Source organism: Pithys albifrons, chromosome 1 (assembly GCF_047495875.1).
Source record: "Pithys albifrons albifrons isolate INPA30051 chromosome 1, PitAlb_v1, whole genome shotgun sequence".
In the NCBI taxonomy this organism is placed as follows: domain Eukaryota; kingdom Metazoa; phylum Chordata; class Aves; order Passeriformes; family Thamnophilidae; genus Pithys; species Pithys albifrons.
Window position 1 is genome coordinate 80,463,939 of NC_092458.1, and position 23,012 is coordinate 80,486,950.

The window sequence follows — 23,012 nt, forward strand, 5'->3', positions numbered from 1 at the left end:
CCAATCTGATCTAGTGGAAGGTGTCCCTCCCTGTGGCAAGGAGGTTGGAACTCGATGATCTTTAAGGTCCATTTCAACCCAAACTTTTATATGATACTCATATGATTCTCAGCAACTCAAAGCTATAAACATTAAGTTTTTTGTTTTACCAAGGAAAATTACCAGTTAATCAGTCATGAGCAAAATCTATGTCAAGCAAAACACTGGCAGATGAAAATGCTAAGAAATCAGAAAATAAATTCAAAAATTAGTTCATAATCTCAAAGTTTCAATTATTCTTGTAATTGGAGATGATTAGATTATTCTGTACACATACTAGGAAAATGTAATTCACAGAAATACAGAATCTTTGTCTCAGACTATTATGTTTATCTAAAAAGTATTTATAATTTCATAAAAACACCTCTCCAGATCTAATTATACTAAATTGCTTCTGCTGGTACTTCATTCTTGCAAGAATAATCTGCACAGCTGATTTATTAAATGATCTTTACCCCATAAATTCCTATTATCATGTACACAGTGTGATCAGAGATAAAGTTCAACAAGAAAACCTTACCCAGTGTTTCACTTTGAGAGATTGTAAAGTTTCTGATATAAATATCACTCAGAGAGAATCTTACTGAAGTATTTGACCTAAACATCAGCAAGTTTGCTTCCTAGCAGTACCCAAAGAGAGCACAAACATTGTTTTCCTCAACCTCTCTTGTGGGTGTAGCCTTTTTGGTATATAATAAAGACACAATTACAAGAAATACTCCTTTTTTGCTGACTGAAAAGACAAAGTCCTCGACTTAGAAGGCTATACCTCAGATGAGATTCCACTAAGCTTGGATTACTATCAGCTCATTTCCAGAACAGCTCTGCAGAGAAGTAACAGTACTGCAATCTCCATAATTTTACTTTTCTTGGTTCTACTTCTCATAGTAGAAATGGATGGAAGGCTGATATGTGACACATTTTCAAAGAAAAAGATGTAGTGATATGTTCTCAACAGAGTTATCTTCATGATTTATAGTTCCAGTGCCTTAATAATATGTCAGAAGTCAGGGAGAGAGATACTGGATTATCCTTTTCTTAAACCTGTTGGGGTTTTCTTGTTTATGACACTTCACAACTACAACCAGAGCCTGGGTCATACTGATCTGAAACTGAAGCATTAGTAGCACTCTTCTGATTCCATTAGACATGCTGCCTCTGGTGAATGTCCTTTTTCATTTGGCTGCAATAGGAAAAATCCAACTGCTTTTCTCACTATCTAATTCAGAAATTTCAGATGCAGTTTGATGTCATACTCTCCAGAGTTTGGTGACTGAAAGAGCTGGAGATGATTTATTCAAAATCTATTTATCTCCAATAACTGTAAGTGGATGTACTACAATGGACAAACAGCTCATTGTAGTCTTTCAGCATCACTCCATATCTCTCTAAAAATAACAGTGTATCTTTAGGTCCTAAATCAAGGCAGATTCTGAGCTCCTCAGTTTCAGAATGACACCACTTATCTTGCTGAAGAAAGAACTCAGAGTGGAAAATTCTTTGTGTTCTTTAAACAGGTAGAGCACTTCTAAATGGTAACATGGAGTAAAATTCTTGCCAGCATTAAGACTTTTGTCTGAGCTAAGGCAGCATATGATTCCTTGATTCACACCACATTATCATTAGTCATATCAACTACAGATGGGTTTTGCTGATTTTTTAGAAGATGTCATTATTATGAAATGTTTAATAAACATATCTAGAGTATTTCCCACATTCCATATACTTATCTGTCATCTCTTCCTAAAGCTAAAAAAAATTCCATTTCAAACTGATGCCCTCTGTAACACTGGAATATATTTAGATCTGAAGGCAACTTGTGGAACAATGAATGCAAATCTTTTGTGTAACGTGCTCAGGTATATAAGTGCATTTCCATAGATGGAACACTAAAAATGCAACTGCAGCAACTTAATATTTTATAAAGTTTCCTAAAAAAGCAGCACTGAAACCTGAGTATAATTGAAGTGTTCTTTCCCAAAAATTCAAATGCCAACAAACCAAGCAGGGATTTTCCTTTCACTCATCTTAATGCAAATTAAAAGCTATTGCACTGAAGTAAGGAAATGATAGCAATTAAGAAGTTTCGGAAAAGGAAACTTTGATCCTTCTTCACACTGTCCACAATAAAATGGTATATATGCTTATGACTGTCCAAGCCTGATGTCTTTAGACTAAAGTTAGCTGAAAATCCACCTACCATACAAGATTTTCATACTCTATTAAGAAGAAAACAACCCAATTTTCTACAGGCTCTAAATTCAGCAAAGGTTCTGGCATTACACTGGATAATGTTTGAGTCATTAATTCAGTCAAATTGCCTATTCTTTCATGCTTTCAATGAGGAAAAACATCCTGTCTGCTGACTATTTCTTTTACATTATTTTCTCCAGATACCTTGCAGCCAAAGCTGCTGCAATCCTCATTAAAGGCAAAACTATCTGTTGAATTTTATCCAAATTTTTAAATTGTTTTGATATTCATAAAGTAACCCTACAGGAGATTATTTCTAAGTGAATGACTGTCTGCCTGTGATGCAGCAGACAGAAGAAGAAAGATAAATTGATCACAGAGGACAAAAAGAAATCCTTGTATGTCCAAGTATGTTCTGTTTGAAAATATTCTAAATTTTAGCATCAAACAATAATACAAAGAAGGTAAACTACAGTTCTGAAAACATCAAGAAAATAAAAGATGATAACATCAACACAATAGCTGTAATAAAAACTTATTTGCCTATGTGGGAAAAGGCAGCATATCTTTCAGATATCAAAATGAATTCTCAGGCATTTGACGAATGAGATCGGAATTACATGAAACAACAGTTATTTGCCACTAAACCCATGAAACTCACCTCTGCCAGGTTTTATATCTGTTTTGTATGAAAGTTTATCCCCTATGGTTACTGCACCTTCATCAGGAGATGTAATGAGCTGCAGACTGAAAACTGACCTATCATCTTTTAGCAGTAACCACTAGACCTTGACGGGATAGCAAGCCCAACACAGAAATTTACATGAAGTGTGAAAGGGTCCACTTCTATTAATTATTATTTTGTTTCTCTTAATGATATTCTAGTTAATTATTTAAGTATATGTAGAGGAATAGACTTGCAAAGACTTAGCAAGAAAATTCATGTCCGGCTCAGTTTTGCTGAAAGATCTGCTGAAGTTCACAAGGCTTTCAATATGAATCCACATGCAAATATCAATGATGAAGGAAGAATTCTGATTTTTATTCCTGGAACATCTTGTGATTCTGGGTTAAACCAGGGTAAAGACTGATGACTAACTGGAGTTTAGTTGGGGTTAACTTAAGCAGAATGAAACTATGTGAATCAGATCTGAAGTCATGCTGTTACCCACAACTCTGACAGAGGATTTAGGAACCTTGTTCTGGCCTTGCCAATGTCACTGCAGCTCATCCTTTTTTCTGTAAAGAAGGGCAGGATTGAAGTGAGGACCAGACACTGGAGTCCTAAAGAATATATAGCATTAAGTTATTTAATAATGTGATGAATTTGTTATTAAATTAGTAACAACTGGATGTCATTAAAATGCTGCTGTAATGCCATGTCTGGATGAAACACTGGAAAGAATAACTTGGAGAAGAAAGGTGCTTTCCAGGATATCTCACAGGACATTACACCAACAGCTGCTCCCTGCAGCAGAGCCTTCTTGCCACAATAGCTCTCAGTGGATGTGGTAATGCTCCAACAGCCAGTACAGCAAAGGAAAAATCACTTTCAATGCTTATACTGAAGAGGTGATTGCATTTTGAATCTGCAAACCCTGTTAGAAACATTGCTTCTACCATGTTTCCTGCAGTGCTACTGAAAATGGTTTTGATTCTGTCTAGTCTCAATCTGTTTTCAGGATGGTTTCCCACAGATATCTGTTTCCTTGTAGAGAAATACATGAAGAAACCACAGACATTTTTCATATCTAAACTTGACTTTTCACCAGAATAGTTCCTGAAGCATTCTCAACAACATGGAAAATGACAGCCTGGACTGGCTGGGTATGGAGGAGAACAGCTGAAAGGACTGAAATATGGGTTTACATTTTGAGCCATTTGCAAGAAAGAGGCAAAATACTGCTCGATGGCCATTAGGCTGTGCTTCCATTTTGTCATTGATAACCTATGATCTTTTCCTGTATAAATTGTCTTACAGTCTCTGCAGAAAGGAGTAATTACTACAGTGGGTCACTGCAGCCTCTACTTGGACTATAAAATGTCTCATGGACAGCAAAAAGATAAAACTTGGCTGCAGAGATAGTGCTTTTAAAAGAAAAAAAATAAAACACCACCACCACCCCAGATCTTTCTGGCTCCCAGAATGGAATAAATATTGATATTTTTTGGAAATGGGGAGGACATACATCATTAGCAACACCTCAAGGTAAAAAACATTCCCACCTGATGTAACTAAAATCTAAGTGTTAGAAATACGAGGTTATAAGAAATCTCAAACCTTCTATGTTGTCAGATAACTGTTTCTGCCTTAATTTTTTCACTAAGCTTTCAGCTGCTGCCCACTATGCCAGGACTCTCTTGAACAACTAGAAGGAAGATGTGGGAGGAGAAACAGCAACACGTTATTGCCTCCTCTGCAAGCAGGGCTTTGTATAGGAGTAGGTATTATGTGATGCTGTGCAGGTGTGTTGGAGGAAGGAATGTGGTTGCCTGCAAAGTCAATTAAAAACCATAAGAAATGGAGTCTATGGAAAGAGGGTGAATGTTTAGTTATTATTCCTAGTTAGTGAGGAACATCTGGCAAATTCTTCACCAGATAACTCTGATAGTCTTCTTTTATTTGCTACACTAGTAGATAAAGCAATTTGAGTATGAATTTGTAAGAGAAGTGTGAGGCACAATGAGAGTCTTCATAAGAGATGAAGTTGGAGACATGCCAGAATGCAGATGTACACACACATATACACAGGCACATAGATGTGTTAATCTCCGAAATAATGTTTTACTCCATTTGTTCTGAATATGCGGCACATGCAGAGAGGATCAAATCCTACTTGTCGAGATTGGTGTGCAAGAGGGACAGAGGCACAGCAAGCAGTGCAAGACCTGCCATGGGTACAGCAGCCTGTGGGGCTGGCACACTGAACTGTGTCCCCTTGGACACCAGCTTTAAGTATTGACCAGTTCCACACAACCACCACATATAGCAAAAATGGTAAACTAGCTGTATCTAAACCAGGATCTATTCAACGTGATGTCAGTGAGTCCTGAGAGGACCTGATCTTTCTGATTCAGTACTTTTATCCCTGTTACAAGAGTGGATGGGCAGGGAATCACAGATCCTCTTTACTGAAAGCAACTTTGAATGGGAATTGCCACTGCCCATTTCAGCACTATGTCCTGTTTCAGCACTGTTCTCGATTGTATTTCAATATGACTGATTTGGAGACCCTGTTCTACAGTGGCTTTATGACTTTTCTGTATAAGATTTCAGGTAGGAAACTCTTCAAGAGGGCTGAGCATCTTACTTCTTTCTCTCATATTGGCCACTGTGCTATGTGACAATGAACATATTTAGATTTACAACTTTTGACTGTATTCACATAAGCTTTTATTTCAGTGGGCTTACTTCTCTATGTTTGTGGTCTAACTTACTGTCTTGTATTTTCCAGCTGAGAACTGCACAAACTGGTCGTGTCCTATTATAGCTGTTGACATGGAAACATCATAAGCCACTATTTGTTGGATAAGACTGCTTTTTCACATAGAACAGACACAGCTTAAATGCATGTTTTGCTGACTCACTTTCAGCCATTTTAAGCCACAGACAGTTTATCTTCACTTTCACCTCCACCCCCCTGCACCAATGGATCATGTTCTGAGTCTCTGCTTAGAAATGAGGCTGAAACTGTGTCTATCTTGGTTATAAAAATTTCAAACAAATCATATTCCCATAGGTGACCAAGATCTTCATTCTTATCATCTTCTGGCTTGGATATTATTCTAGCTGACACTTTCTAGTCTCTGGAGCAGAAAGCAGGCAGTCCCTCTAGGGAACTGGAAAGCAGAATATATGTGCAATGAAAAGCTATTACAGCATCTCTAAAGAAAAGAAAAAGGTGTGCTGCTTCTGTAGAGCAGACATCATATTAAGCACATTACCTGTTCTAGGACAATATTTTAATAGCTTATGAAACAGAACAACAAGGAAAATGGCCAGAAATATGTACTATTTATGCCCACTAAAGTTGCTAATAGCAAAGTTGTTTCAGCAGGCGTCAATAATTCAGCACTGATTACATGATTCCAGGTTTCAGGCAGTTATTTAAAATCCAACAAGTTTTAGTTATAATATAAAGATAAGATGAGTTAGGCAAGAATGTTAAGGAGCTGCTTTATATTCTGTTTTCTATTCTGAACTTTAGGCAGAGCTTATTATCTCAGATTATTGAAGGCTGTGATATATTCACATGGGGCTCAGTCCTTCGAGGTGATCAGTACTGCTTGCATTAGCTCACAATTTTGAACACAAAGTAGTCAATGATTTGCAAAGCCACATAGAAATAAATCTGCTTTTTTTTTTTTAATTTCTGACACAACTGGAGAAACATACATTGACAAAAGGCTTGCTGGGCTGTAGGTCCATGCTGCAGCTAACAGTGTATTGCACCCACGTCTCTGGAAGGAATCAGGTGAACTCATTTCATACTTGTTACCTAAAAGCAGCAATGATAAACATGAAGATGTGAAGAAAAGATCTGATGTCGGATGCCGAGATAAGGCTGTTTGACTGATGTGTTTACGTGTTCAGTTTTCACTCTCCATTAACTGCTTCTTCTTTTGTCTGTGAAATGTTATTAAAAATTGCAAACAAACCTAATTTTTGCTTAACTGTTCATTAGTACCAACACGGCAAAAAGGTATCAGATGAATAAGAAACGTAGTGTTAGGAAAAACTGTAGTAGCTTATAGTGGTTATAGTTTCAAGTGACTATATATCAAATATATTGATTTTTACAGTTCTAGCTTACTGCTGAGGCATATTCTTATATTTACAGCATCACATTTCAGAGTAAGTTTTTTTAGCACCAGAATGCTGTCAAATTATAAGCCCGAAGGTCTTTGAATTGTGAGTAGTCCCAGATTAATAATTCTCACATCCATCTTACAGCTGAGAGTGGCATCACCATTGTGAGTTTTAAGACACTTCAGTTATTAGTTAAGACACTTCCTTTAAGGACCTGTGAAAATTTCACAGACATAACATAAAGAAGTGTGAAATGCTTACAGCTCCCACTGACATCAGTGAGAGGCCACCTTAAGAAAACACTCAAAAAAACAGTCTCTTTCCAGATATTCTCCATTCTTCATTTTTCAGTTGCAATTTTTAATTTCTTCTTTACCCTGTTCTTAGCAGCAGAAAGAGGAACATGGTAATTTTTGTAAATGCCTCTAAGCACAGAAACAGTTTGAATTTTGTAAGAAAATACTACACTTGCTTTGCCAAAGACATGCATTGCTGTCATCTTCCTTCTTCATTTTACAGATAATCGCATGTTCTGTAAGCCATATGTTCTTGCTCTAAAAATGAAATCCAAAGTATTAAATAATAACTACTGGATTTATTGCCCATTGCCTTAGGTGATTCTTGTATTCCAGCATATCCTCATCTTTGCTGTGCCTCTGTGTTTCTGATAATTAATAAAGATCTGAGTGAATAGTTTTTCGGTGATACAGTTCAGGTTCTAAACTTCCCTCTGGGGAAAAGGTCTCTCAAACACACAGTGTGACCCTCTTTGCTTTGAAAAAATAAAATATTTACAATATTTCCTTGGTTCTGAATCCAAGCAGCTCTCACTGATGCCAGTAAGAATACTGGTGTCAGGAGGATCTGGAAAAGAATCTATACTAAGAGGAAGAACTGCTAAAAAGTGCAGTGATTGAATATTCAGAAACTCAACCAGGACATGTTAAATGAGTAACATTCCAAGCAGGTTTCAATTTTCCAGTCTGAAAAGGAATTTCAAGTCTAATAAGCTATTTCAGGGGTGCAGTTTATGTGCGTACCTCTCTGGCCATTTCCGAACATGTCTGCATTATGCCACTTATGACAAATTTTCTGAATGCATGTTTCCATTTTGTGCTATAATTTGGACCATTCAATTGCCTAGGAATCTGAGGTGGGTGAACAACCTGTACTAAAATTTCACTCTCTTCCACTTACTGTTCAGTAAAGGGAATTCTAATAGTTCTATCATGCTATTAAAGTACAGGCATGGCTATGTAAGCCATAGCTATTTCCTCATTAAAACAAAAAAATAATGTGGTGCCAAACTCACTCAGATTTGCTCTCCAGAAATCTGGATTGACCTACAGTGCTCTGAATCCTGAAAGAAACTACAGTGAGATGTTGGAGTCATAAACTCATCCAGCTTGATGACCATGCACTGAGCATATGTGGATTCTCAGAAGCACTAACTAAAGTGACAAATTAATTCTGAAGGAATCCTGGGAGATAAGAATATGAGGAACAAACCAGCCTAATTAAACTAGATTGTCAGTGTTTCAAAGCTACATTGCAGAAGAATGCACAGACAACGGCTGGAAAGCCTGATATTACAGCTTCTTGTACATATGTATATGTGAATATGCTGTGCATGTGTGTGAGAGCGAAAGAAAGATTTTCAGTGTGGGTGGGATTCAGGTCACACAACTTGAAGTGTCTCTAATATAGATGTTTACATCTCAGCTAATCACCTGAGGCTTCTTCCACTCAACTGTGACAAACAGACATTTTTAGGGCATGATTCGCCTGAGCAATTTTCAATGTCTACTTCTGGATGAGATGAATTGTACTCTGAAAGTGCCAAGTGCACTCCATTGACTCAAGAGAGACACTAGGCAACTAGCTTAAGTGAAGTTTTTTGCAGTGTGTATGTAGATATAGCATATATTTAACACTAACATATCCATTTGGATTCTCTTTATATATATATATACACACATGTATGTACACATATACCTCTCAAGAAAAATATTCCCTCTCCTTGTAATGAGTATTTAGTTATGAACATTTCATACCTCTTTCTTGTTGCCTTAGTACTTCCTTCTGAAAATCCCTGATGCAATTGTATCTTTATCACATTTCTCCTTCCATACCTACACAGTTGAGCTTTCCATGACCCAGACTGACGCTATCATGTGTTCAGGTTTCACTACCACCACGTCTCCAAGGCTGCATTTCTCATGTGGATTTCAGACTGCATTGCAACCAGCTGTGCAGCTTCCCAGGAGAATTTTGCCCATGGACCCCTAACCTGAAGTTCAGGGGCCTGTAGGGGTTCACTAGCTCAAAGAAGACAGGGAGACTGAACAGTAGCTTAACAGGCATTGCATAAACCCAGCCCTGGATACCAGATTCAATCTTCACAAACTACCTCAACCAAACTTTATGAGCGAGAATTCCTGTGATGTGTTGAAAATCAATTTCTCTCGTGAAAGATGTCCCTGCCCATGGCAGAGGGGCTGGAACTAGATGATCTTTAAGGTCCCTTCCAACCATTCTATGATTCTATGTGTCATGTGAAAGGAAGGAGGGAGACACTATGATACAGGTACATGCTAATTTCTAAGTTCAGGAAATCTGTATAAAGGTGTCTAATACCTAATGGAGAATTCATTGTACTGGGATTCAGAGTAAATAACCCAAAATATCTTGGCCTTGCCTTCCTTTTTCCTGCTATAGTAAATCTTCAGATTCTTTCCTCATGGCTCAATAAAAAATGAACCAGAACATATTAATTTTTAATACATAATACTATGTGTTTGTACAGAATGTATCTATCAAAGCTATGAAGTGCTTAGCACTAATTCCAGCTAGAAGAAGACAAAAATGTAGTGGACTAAGAGGCACCTGCTTACTCTGTGCACAGTTTTAATAAATAGTGTGCCATGAATAGAACAAAAGCATTGATCATAATAATCTTTATTTTATTGGGAAGAGGCTCTGCCCTTGGGCCTACTTCCCACTGTAATCTTGTTCCCTGTACAGTGGAGAGGCAGCTGCAGAACCACTTCTGACAATACAGCTGGATGCAGTCCTGTCCCAGCTCTGATTTTCATCTCCACCTTTACAGCCAACTGTATCGTTCAAATTGTGCAGATACATTTGAAAGTAGTGATGATGTAGATATATCTGCATTTCAGTAATCTCAACCAGTCCCTTCAAAAGGACCACAATGAGACATGATGAGGTGGACTGACATTGGTCACTGACAGCACTGAACAGATTTTAAACAGGGAAATGGCAATGAAAGGGCTAGGGAGGATGTGAAGCTTTTGAGTTTTTTCTGCAGAGTGTTATACACCTCCACAGTGCCTAGTTGTGGCTTTGGACAACTGGAGTTTTTACATATAAACATTTCAGAAGCTGTCTAGTTTGAATAAGGCTTAAAAGGTGCAGTGCCTTCTTATTCTAGGAATACCTAACTATTTTTCATCTGTAAACCAACAGACTCTAAGATAGCAGCCTTAGATGTCAGATGATTGCTGAAAACCTTTTCTTTGTATGTCTAGTAACAATTACTGAAGTATCTACTTTTACCCTCAAAAATCTAACAGAAGTACTTTAAGCTCAGGATGAAACTAGTAAAGTCACAGGAAAAATCCTTAAGCTCTCAGTTTCCTCCAAAGCTTGGCAATTTTATATTAAAATTTCAGGGGCTGCATGAATTCACAGAAATTTTTAAAGGACTCTACTTCTCTGATGCTTAATTCTTCAAAAGCCTATAATGTTCCATAGTCTGTGAGTTAAATAACATGATCTGGCATTTCCCAAGAGTAGCAACAGTAACCATATGTAGCCTGTGAAATCTGACTATTGATATGGACATAGGAGGACAAAGCAAACCATGTATTCATTTCAAGAAATACAAATATATAATCTAACAAGCACAGATATTAAAACCTTGAGCCAGAGAGACAAAAAGGAAGATATGAATTTGCATAAGAACCACTAAAGACCCTTCTATGTATGGATATAGCACATTTAGCTGGCGATAGGTTTGTTTACTTCCCTCATTAATCATGAACTGATGACAGAATTCCAATGACTTAAAATGATAATAGCTGAAATTTTTTTAGCCCATTATTTCAGTTATTGAATTCAGTTTAAATTCATTCACTTTCACCACCAAATACAGCATAAAAATAACACTTTCTATGTTTCATATCTATTCCTTCACTTTCTGCTTTTTCTTTTTTTGTATTTTTCCTCAACAGAGAGATTTAGTGGCACAGAGGCTGTGGGTTCCCAGAGGGATTAACAGCATTTCCTACTGCTCCATTCTCTCCTGAAATGTCATACTTTTCCTTGCCTAGAATATAGTTACTCACTTTGATTAAGCTCTCTGACTAAAAAATAACTATGCTTGGCACACTCAGTGAAGGACAACAAAATCATTATATCATACACTACTACATACATAACACTATGAAGAAAGGAAAACAGAAAACTTGAATCATAAACTTGGCATTACAGCTACAGATTTACAGCAACATATGGTAATTTACCCCTAGTTCTCTTGCACATGCTGACCAAAATAATCCATTGAAATAGACATGTCAACATAGTTGTAAGAATAGAAACCAAATGCTAGATCCCAGATTTTCACATGGGTTCCTGGCTGTAAAGGGTTTATCCATAAAGAGAAAATTTTCACTGCTCAAAACAAGCACATTTTTGAACCCATATTTATTTTTTCCTTAGTGCCTAACATAGACATAAATTACCTTTGTATTTAGTGTATATGAATTAAACTCACAGTGCTGGGCACAATGCTGCAGGTGTTACTGCACTACGAACACATTATAATAATATGTAAAATACAGAGCCTCTCAAACGGACTGCTTAGATGTGGACACAGCCAACTGTGTGGGTTTGAATGCAAAAATATATGCTAACAAAAGTGACTGAGGCTCTTGTGGGTTTCTGATTCAGAGGTTTGGGGCACTTGTTGGAACAACTCTGGAATAAAAGAACAGGTTTTGCATTTGTGGTGAAGTGCTATTTAAATAAGCAGCTAAGGCATCAAAGACTCCTGCAGTGAAGCACCAGGACATAGCAGCTTAGTGAAGACAGACCACAGCCAGACTTCATGAACTAGCAGAAAACCAGGCTCATCGGTGTGCATGGAGCAATAACACACAGAAAAAAACTAGGCTAGTCCAGATGCAGTACAGACAACTCAGCTTGGCTCGGTGTGCAAGTTAATAAGCCTCAGTTCTTAGCAGACCTCACCAGGTCAATACACGGGTAATTCAGCTTTGCTGCAGCTCAAACCAGTAAGTTGTTCAGGACCCTGGGTTAGCCCTTTATGTGTACACCCCAATTAACCTGCAATCACTGCCTTGAATTTGTTGTACCATTGCTCCCCACATTTTGTGTTCCTACCTTACCTCAAGTAAAGTAAGCTTGGATTGATCCCTAAACATCTATTTGTAGCTTTCCATAAAATGCACAATTAGGAAGCTGACCAGATCTCTTGACAACAAAGTCACTGTGTGCTTGGTCTGGAAAAAAACTACTTCAGGTGAGAGAAGGTTAGAGATGTGTTGTAAACCAGAACACTTCCAACCTGACAACAGCCAGATCACTGGTAACAGTGATCCATATCCCTGCAGTCCTTGCTTTTTCTGGCAGCAGTACCAATTAGTGCTTCATGTGGTTGCTGCCCACTAGAATAAGACCATTCACGCTAACATTTAAGTTTTCACTTCCTTTTCTGCTACCTTACCCCTTCATGCAGAGATCATAATGACAAAATGTAGAATTCAGCCTTAATTGGATCTCTGCAATGTTATCACCTGAATTAGCTCCCCTGTGAAAAATTATTACTGCTTAGAGGATGACAAATTGCTTTCCTCTACTTCATGATTGCCAGGAATTTCAAACTGTATGCTGAGCATGGGGAGGCTGGAGGGGGGAAGGCAGGGGTTGAAAATGAAAGCCTAGAGAAGCATAATTATAAAGATTATTAAAATACTTGACCCAGAGCTCGAGTCTCCATGAGTCCCAAAAGGTGTGAAGGACAGCAAGAACTTTGCTGAGGCAACTGGGCAACACCCAGTCTTTCACCCAGCAAAGACTATGGCAATAGACTTGTACAGTCAAAGCAAAACTGCAACCACTGCTCACAGTTAAGCAATTCCCATGTTAATTACTACCCCATTTAAGCTATGTACACCAACTTGTTTACCATCTCATCTGCATATTTTATCTTGCTAGGTACATGGTATCTTTGCAACATAAACTGATGAAAGGATAAACACATGCAAGGAGGTAGCAGCAGATTGCCACACATTGAGAAAAGCATATAACAGTTCTTGCTTTGTGAAAAAAAAAGGTCTTGGAGAAAAAGTGTCTTTCTGAGAACAGTCATTTCCATGTCTGGGCAAGACCCCACACAGAAACACATAGAGTCATTACACCATGATATCCTTCTCAGATATCATAAGAGCTATTAACTGGTAAGAAACTTTCATCTCATAAACCCAAATCACTATAAAATTATGACACTCTTTGCAAATGACTTGAAACAGTCAGATTAAGCAACAGGGCAAATAGGGCTTTTATCCAATTTTCACGTTAATGCTGCTGTGCTTGTAAAATTGATGCATTTCTCAATTCAATTTCAATGCAGTTCTTCAAACTTCTTTCCCGCCTTGCTGAACTAACAACACACATCAGGCATAGACAAGGTAGCTGCAAACAAATTCCCAGGAGAAATCTGTTCCTGCTTACCTGACATACAGTGACCTCTTCTGATTAGTCCTCAGGGAGCCGGACCCAGAACTCATGCTGTGATTCATCATCTGCTCACGCAGGTCATGGATTTTTGCCTCAAATCGAGCGTACTCTACGGAGATAAGAAAACCCCAGAGAACAAAGATATTTTAGTTTTCTTGACCTATATAATCATTAGGGCTGCTAAATGTAAATTAATATTAAATTAATGAGTGTAAAGCATGTCCTGAATCTCAGGTCTAATAGGACCTTGCATTAATGTATTACCCCAGGTAAATATGTGCCCTCTTTATGGTGGTACATGAACATTTCAGCACTGACTAGGTGACGGGTCTGATAGATAGACTTACTGTCCTGCAATTTCAAGAAAGTGAAGGAGGTTTTAAGTGTGTTACCAAATATCTTTCTGTCAGTAGAAAGGCTGTTGAAAGCAGTTTTCCACTGCATCATTCCTCCTTCTAAATAATCTGATACCTTGTTAGGGACAGTGGGATGGTGCACTGAAATTACTGATGTGTCAAGCATTTGCTGTAAAATTCCATCAAACTGAAGGAGGTATCTCCAAGTCTAATCATCCCCAAAGCAGCTGTCAAATCATTGTATGAGCAATTAGCTACCTAATTTACTCTGCCCACTGAGGTTTGGGCTATGTTTCTTTTAAATAAGTGGAGCCATAACTTGGTCTTAGGGTGGAAGGGCTCCCAGAAACGACAAACCTAATAGCAGCTAATTAATAGCCAGCTAATAGCACAAAACTATCTCCCTCACCTTGTTCTCCTCCATAGCTCTGCTGGTAGCTTTGTAAAATGTTGCAACCTGCTGGCCAGCAACATGGGATGAGTGTTGGAGGAAGGATTCAGCTAGAGGTTTATCGTTTGATAAGGCTCCTCTCTGAGAGGACACAACCCTCATACACCCTGGTCAATGGTCCCTTCTGCTGGCATGTAACCCTTGCTCATCATGTGACCTAATGGGCTGAGTTTTGGTTTGGTTGAAGTTTTGGAGACAAGCTCTAATTGCTTGAAACTGAAAACCTACAGGCAATGCTCCAGACACACAGAGAGTCATATTTCAACCTAAACCTGGGAAATCTACTGACATGAGCTAGAAGACTAACTAGAGGGGCTATACAGAATATATTTCAATGAGTCAGTGACACTTTGAAGAGTAAGACGTAGATTGCTGCCAGCTAAAAGGAGATATTCTCTGCATCTTAATGTTTTATTCCCACTGATGCCTCCAAAAGAAGGGTCCCTTTCCCCACAACAAGGCTAGAGCACGAGTAAAACAGCAGTGCAAGGTTTCCTCCCTTAAAGGATGGAGGTACATCCTGCCAGATCTCTCCACCTCTCTGTTTAAGTAAATAAATCTTTACAGCACATTTATAACCCATTGGTCTGCATCCTGTTAGTTGCTGTTGGAGCTACATGAGAATGCTGTAAGACAGCAATATTCACATTTTCTCCTAGCAGAAATCTCGGTATTATTTTGGTTTGATCATTTGCTGTTCCCACTGGATTGGTTCCCAGAATATCTAGATGCTTTGCAATAACTAATTCATTTTATTCAGTGCCCTTTAACTTTTCATTGGATAAAAACACCTGACCTTTACAAGATCCTATATTTGGTATAGACACTAGCTACCTTCAAGCTGGCTTAGCAGTAGTTCGATTTGGGGGTTTGTGTTTGGGGTTTTTTCTTGATGCTTTTTACCTCCCTTTCCATTAAGCTTCCTTGGCATTACCTATTTAGTTTGTTAAGTGACAGCGGCTACTTTGCTAGTCAGCTGGAAACCACTGCTGTGGTATAAGACTGTTCACTCTTCCCACGTACCTATGACTTCACTGATTGCAACTGAAATTCTGTATTTTGGGAGAAGAGACACTCCTACATGCAGACAGTATTTTAGATCTATCCTGTTTCTTGTTTCTTGCTCATTTCTTTTGCCTAGAGTACATCTTTAAACTTCTCAGAGATTTAAAAGCCCAAATCCTCAGTGAACTAAGGCTCCTACAATCCTGTGTTGTTTTTTTTTTTAAGTGGAGTTTAGTTTTGAAGTGCTTGTTCCAGTGTAGGATTTAAGTTTGCTTTATGTGAGTCATATTTGTACTAATCCTCTGCTTTAGAATTTATTTAGCAAATAATCTTCTTCTGAGCAAGGCTTTGTTTAGCTTATATTTCATAATAACAAATGTAACATTTCTTCTTGGAAACTAGGAAAGGTGATCTTAAGGATCAAAAGCTTGTGTTTCTCTTCCTCATACAGTATCAATCCTATGCATATAGACAGAATGCTATTACTAGGTCTCTTTCACTTATGGTGGATACATTGAAAAATGCAGTAAATGTAAAGTGTATGCTTTACATCCGAACAAGGCTAAAGATATGAATGATCTACAGTAGAGCAACTTCCCCTTTAATAAGCAACCACATCCCAGGCTGACTCTGTATGTGAGGTGTGGGAGTAACTCCCAGATTTGGACACCAATCTGGAGAGTGAGAAGAGAGGACTGAAAATCTGACTCTCTTAAGTGCAGCATCCAGCTATTTGCAACATCATTTCATGAGATACTCAAATGACTACAGCTTGGTTAGATGATGATATTATTGTTTGTGTTCTGATGTCAGAGCACACTTGTAATTTAACTGATTTTAACTGACTGTAAATTCATCCTGAATTCAGTAATCTCTCTATCTGAAGACCTTTTGAAACTGCAACACATCTTAAAAAATGTCTAATAACTGGGTGATGGAAGTTCTGTTATTTTGTGCTCTTGAGATAATTTGGAAATAACCAAATTTATGGGGCCATATTTTTCCAAAGTACCTTCATATTTATACATTAAAAATATTGAAATGTACACTAGTCCCTTTCTTCTGACAAATGCCTGGACCAAAAATTGCATGGCCATCAATGCAGGCAGTATCTAACCCAGCTCAAATCAAATTCTTTGAACTTACCCCTCCTAGTTCTACTGATTCCTAGACACTATAGTGACAGATGCATTTGAAATGTGAACAGAAAAAGAAACAGTGATATTTTGCCATCAGAGTAGTTCTGCCTACTGGGAAAAGTCCTTTCTTCTTAACACTTCTTTGTGTGTGGAGTCATTCCAGGGGAGCTGTTTCCTAATGGCTTTGCATTTGCTAGGTGTGAATAAGGGCAGTGCTAAAGTCCAGAAAAAACACTTCATGCTTCCTTCAGATTCAGCACCAGATGTAAAAAATACACTTTAAAGGCCCCTACACAATTAAAAGGACACTGAGGTTGTGACATGATGACAAAAATTACAATTAAAGTTGATTGAATAATTTCATTCTCTTTCAGGAAATGGAGAACAAAGAATGTGTTGCTGCTGGAATGCTTCATTAGCAGAACTTCCCAAATTTAACTTCCTGAAATCCATATGCGATGGATTTGCATGATTTACTAATGATCTAAAAAACTCTGGCAACTTAAGAACTGATAAAGCTATGCTAGACTAATGTTTTGTGCTGGCCTGTGGCTCTGGGATTGTTGCTGTAAGGAACAAGGCAAATGGGATGGAGCAAAGAGTTTGTTCATACCCCACTTTAGAGCTAGCTCAGGCCTCATGGCATTGCAGGTAGACCTGAATTTGGCTGTTCCAAACATATGGATATAACTCATTGCCCCTGGAGAGGTGGAGCTAGTGGCATTGCATGTGGGAGAGGAGATTGCAGCTGTGAGGAATGCTTCAGCTACAGGGAAAGTAAGACCTAATTTCAGGGCTCTGGCCATTGGCATATTTGGCTCTGCACGCTTCCACAAGAAAATTCCCATTTTTCCAAGAGTCTGTTTTCTAATGTTGACTCTGTTCAACTCCCTGTACAGTCAGGAGAGCGAGAAGGGTCATCTTGAATTATTATGGTGTGAATTGCCCCCAAGCCAACCAAGGCCAAACCAGCGTATTTCTCAAATACAGACACCAGTTTGAATAAGTGATGTTTGCCTGCTTCATACAGGACTCCTAAGACTGAATATACGGACAGGGAGCTGGTGCATCTCCTGCTATCTCATCCCAACACCTTGGTAAGTGCTATATCTAGGGCTCATACATATTTTAACCTTCAAATATCAATAATTTCCCTTTCCAAAGCATTTGGACATGTTGAAAGGACAGGACAGATCTTTGGAAGTAAACTTTTAACACCTTGAACCTTGTCCTTAGCTCACATACTGAGAAATCAAAGCAAGGCAAATGACCAGTCACATTAAAAAACCCATCTAAACTCACAAGTTTGAAGAGTAATACACTTCAATTTCATGTTTAGCTGGTTAAGATCAAAACCTTGATCCACAAAATCTTGCCTAATCCACTTTAGCACCTGAGGGAATGCAGACAACATTCTTACTGCTGAAGTGATTTAGATGTCTAAAATCCTGCCAACCCCTCTAACAACTGTGCAAGTGGGTACCTACACGGTGGACAGGAATTGTTTTAACACACAGACACCCTTCCCTTTTGAGTTTCCTATGTGCGGTCTTTGACGGTCCACAATCAGATTTGATATGTGAGCCTGTGTGAGTACAATTACTTAACACTTCAGCCTCTCCACACATGACAAGTGTCTCCAAATATCATGAGTTTGTGAGATCTGTGGTGGATTCACAGACAATACGGACAGTTTGGCATGAGTTTTTCTGTGACCTAAGTCCTTTCATATACAGGGACAAAGGACTTTTTCTATCAATATAAGCAGTATATTGAAATTTCAGTTTCAAATTCTCCAAGGGAGCTCAAAAGTGGCCTAAAAGGCTATGACACTTGAGCATATAAAAAAAGACTTGGAAGTCAGAGACTGAAACTGAATACAGGAAAGCAAACATCAACATCAAATAATTGCTAAATCTAAAAATAGTAAAGACAGAGCTATTATATCTGATGGCTTGATGCTACTTTTTGGTCATAGCAATAAAGAATAGCTATGCAAAATGAAAAAATGTGCTGCAGCTTTTCTACTAGAAAAAGTTGTAGAATTTTAAAAAGCTACATTACTGATATTTTTCACTTTTATGTTTATAACAAAGACTGCAGTATAGATCGAATTTGGAGAACAAGATAACAAAAAAGCCCTGATGCTACAAGTAAAGCATAGTTAAGAAACTGAAATGCTGACATATGATACAATAGTGAAAATAATAGTTCAGCATCCCAGTCCAAATCTTTATTAGCTTGAACACTTTTAGTGCTGGCACCTTTAGAGGGACAACAATCCTTTCTGTCAGCAGGTATCAAAATTTGCTTTTCTGTGTAAGTCAGGATAATCACTGTTTGGTTCTGGATGATAACAGATTTATTAAAAAGTAGAGACTTGAACTGGAAAGTTAAACTTGTACTGTCCAATTTTAACAGATTACAACGCTTTAAAAAAGCCCCTCCCAAACTAGGAAGGCATTAATTAAAGAACTTTATCACCTCAAAAGAGTGGGTTAAATAAATCTAAAAACTACAATAAAGAAACAGCTGCCAGGTCAACTTCTTTATAAGTATCAATTTGGCATAATTTCACTAGATCCAGGCCAGTTTAAAGCTTCTGAGATTTTCTTCTGTTCCGCTTATGGGAACACAAATTGTACACCTCTTCGGCAAGTCATAAACTTATTGCCTTGTTTCATGTCTTCTGTTTACCATATTTTTTGTTTAATATTTATTCTGAGTATTTTTTTTTTGCTAAAAGTACCCTGTTTAGCTGATTAGGAGTTCAATTCTATAGTTGTCTGACATTGCAAGCACCTTTGCTTTTTTTATCTTCCTCTGCCATGTTTGATGTTGGCCACTGCCAGGGACATAGATCCATGGCTTTGGATCTCATATTGTATGGTATATGTTGTGCTTTTAATAAGTCCAAACATTCAGTCAACTTTATTATCAGCTGAATTCATGACTTGACAGGAAAAACCTGCATGTGATCCTGATGGAGTAGTGGGCATTATTGACTTGAGAAAATGTTGTTCAAAAGACTTTATTCCATTCATAATGCATTGAGCAACAGAAGAAGTGATGCTGCTATTTCTTATCAGTCATATAACTCCTCTGAGTTTACTCAAAGGAAATGAAAAACACAGATTTCAATACTGGGAAAGGGAAGATACATTTACATTTTATTAGGTTTTATTACTTTGTATATATCTGCTTGTTTTTATTGAAATATTTTCCATATCCCTTTTCAGGATCCTTTCAAAAATAATGACACAAGCATATTTACTGATATTACTGATTGCTTTGGCCTTTAAAACTTCGGCACAGTAGGGCCATTAGTGTCTTTATTCTTTGATATTGGTTAGTTGCCTTCCTTTACTAATATTCAGGTATTTACACTTCAGCCTGTCTTCTAATTAAAATTTCACCCTGTATACCTGTTCTGTAGCTGGCCTCATTGCCTAAATATCACCACTAACTTTACTTTTATTTCCTTTATTACTGAATATAATGCTTTCTCCATGTGTTACACCATTAGATACAGCCCTCATATTGTGTTAGCTGTCAATATAAATACACCTGAAAATATATTTCCTTCCATGATACATTCAGGAGATGAATATCGTGTTCTACACAGGGAATATAATTCCAAGCCAAATTGTCTCTAGAAGCTTTAGTTTCAAAGAATTCATATCTCTTAATGAAAGAGATGTACTAAAATAAATCAAGCTATTAGCAAGTGACAAGGACTATGTATCCCACTGAGGCGTTATTCTATCTGCTCCCTTAAAGTCTATCCTTGGCTCATGAACTGTCAGTCTGGACTTTCTCAGCTGGAAATTTTTTGCAACTTCTTCCAATCATTGAAGAAAACTGCAAGCAATTCAATAGCTTTTGAAAATAACCCCTCACAAGATTTTGGAGAGCTTTATCCTGCACTGAATGTTACTGCATTCTTAGAAAAGTACCCACCAAATATTTGAATTGATGCACCCTGAACTAAACAGGACTGTTTGTGGCTCTTTTTCAAATTCCCTGAGGCTCACACTGAGCTAATGTCTTGGACAACATTGTATGCACACATGTCCAAGAAGGGGCAAGGCAAATAAAGAGTAGAGATTCAGATCTGAAACAACCATATCACACATGGTCTGCCTTGGCAGCAAAGTGAGAAATCTTGGAAAAATTAGGCACATCACTTCACCCCTGGCATCCAACTTGCACAGCCATGCTCACCCAGTAGAGTAGCTTATTTCTCGTTAACCTTGATAGCTTTGTAGGAGTTACTGTTTTGAAGAGTACAGACACATTTCAAGATATCTCTGGTGTTTTAAGAAAAACCGACTCTGTCAAGGTGAAAAAAACCCACTTCTCTGCCTTGCAATCCTCTTTCCTCGACAAATATTTATGTGGGACATTGCAAGGAAACAAAACCTACTTGTTATTAATAGCTAAACTAATTCATTTAGCTATTTTGTCGCTTAAGGCTTGTGGTGGAAGACCTTATTTTCAGATAGGATTCAATTTCCACAATTCCCCATCCAAAATCATTGCCCTGGGGCAATTGTTACTTATTATTTTTGCTTCATTGTTTTTTTCTATCTTCTGCTTTTTACCAACTGTAGTTCCATTTCTTGGGAGCAGAGGGTATTACACTAATTAGCAATATCTTCTTAATGAAGAAGACATGCTTGTTTAAGACATGAATTGACATGAGGAAACACAATGCAGAACTGACTGCTTCTGGAGTTCCCTTCACATGGCAATAGTGGGAAGGCATTTTGGTAGTCTTGATTAACCCTGTAACTACACTGGGTAGGTATTCCTATTTTAAAGACTTGTAAATGATGGCAAACAATTCTCCCATGCCTTCAGCTGTTTATAAATTTCCTCCTTCTAAAAGTCTTCTGAGTATCCCACCTGTCAGCTACATGGTTCATGTGAGTGTTCCCAAATCCCTTTCAATGACAGAGAACTGGGTTAGTGTCTGTGTACTCTGTTTACACCAACCTGACTGAACCTGACTGATCCAGAATGGAAAGCACTTGGATACAAAACTGTCTGAAAGTGTTAAGAAGGGCAGAATACAGGGATACAGAGCTGGGAACAGACTGGGGCAGATGACATCTTCCCCAGCACAGTTGTACACAGAAGATGCCAGCTTGTGCTAAACCATGCTGTGAAAAGAAAAAGGGTACAGTCCTACTTCATCATCCCCAGAATCAGTAACAACTTAATGTGACTAAAGAAGCACAGGACCCACTGAGGAATTGTGTAAGAATCTTTTTGAAATAAAACTAGAAATGTAGATCAGTCTGACCTGCCCGATTTTCAGACAAAAATGAAAAAAAAAAAAAGGACACTGCTAAATCAGGGCTCAAAATTCCCAAGTGAACTTCTGTGAAAACTTACACAAAAACTTTCACAGCTAAGACATCATATGCCAGTTTTGTACGTATACTGCATGAAATTCTGATATACTCAGAGTGGGAAGAGATTAAAAAGGGGTTCCTAAAAGAGACTTAGGAAAAAAAATGACTGAAAATAGAATGGTGTGGAAGCTAATGGGATTTTATTAATTCTGTAAACAAGCATGAAAGTTGTAGCCTGCAGTAAAGAAAAAAAACCCTCAAAACCATAATCCACAATAATCATTATAAGCTAAAGCAGAAAATTAAACAGTAGCAAGAATACCAATAGTAACAAGTGTAATTATTCATAGAATAGGATAGCCTTACAGACTACCAAAGATACAGAGATCAGGAGGACTACCAATAACAGAAACAGAGAGTTGGCAAAAGTGTTATGAAAATAAGCATGGATATACCTCATTAGGTTGAATTGTTTCATTATTACGATTAATGCCATTTGCTTACACTGAATTATGCCATTAATAAATGATTCACTCCTTGACTTCAAAATCTGCCAGGTAAAAACTACCTCTCCCTGTGACACTTTCCTATACTCAGCTGTGCTGCTCTTCTGATAAAGGGTATCTTCAGCCATCTCCTAAGGTTGTCTGGGATATTCTATTGAATTAAGAAGAAGAACTCATCAAAGACTGGAAACAAAACTATCCCTTTGTACTGTTTAAAAAATCCTTTAAAACAAATCCCAAATGTCCTGAACTAAAAAGAAAAGTATGCAGAAAAGAATGATATGGATAAAAACATTCCCACACGTATTGATTTTTTCTAAAAGGGAACATATAGAGCAGCTAAAGCTTCCTGATTAAGGGAGGGAGTACTATT

At 37.8% G+C, this 23,012-nt stretch overlaps 1 protein-coding gene across 23 annotated transcripts in view; it reads right to left on the minus strand.

Moving 5' to 3' along the window:
* The window catches only part of DLG2 (discs large MAGUK scaffold protein 2), a 1,023,852-nt gene that overhangs the window by 83,746 nt on the left and 917,094 nt on the right, over positions 1-23,012 (minus strand). For all 23 annotated transcript variants that reach the window (XM_071556365.1, XM_071556356.1, XM_071556345.1 and 20 more), the window contains one exon: positions 13,817-13,931. In XM_071556365.1, coding sequence (XP_071412466.1) covers positions 13,817-13,931 — 115 coding nt within the window. The remainder of the gene's footprint in view (positions 1-13,816; positions 13,932-23,012) is intronic.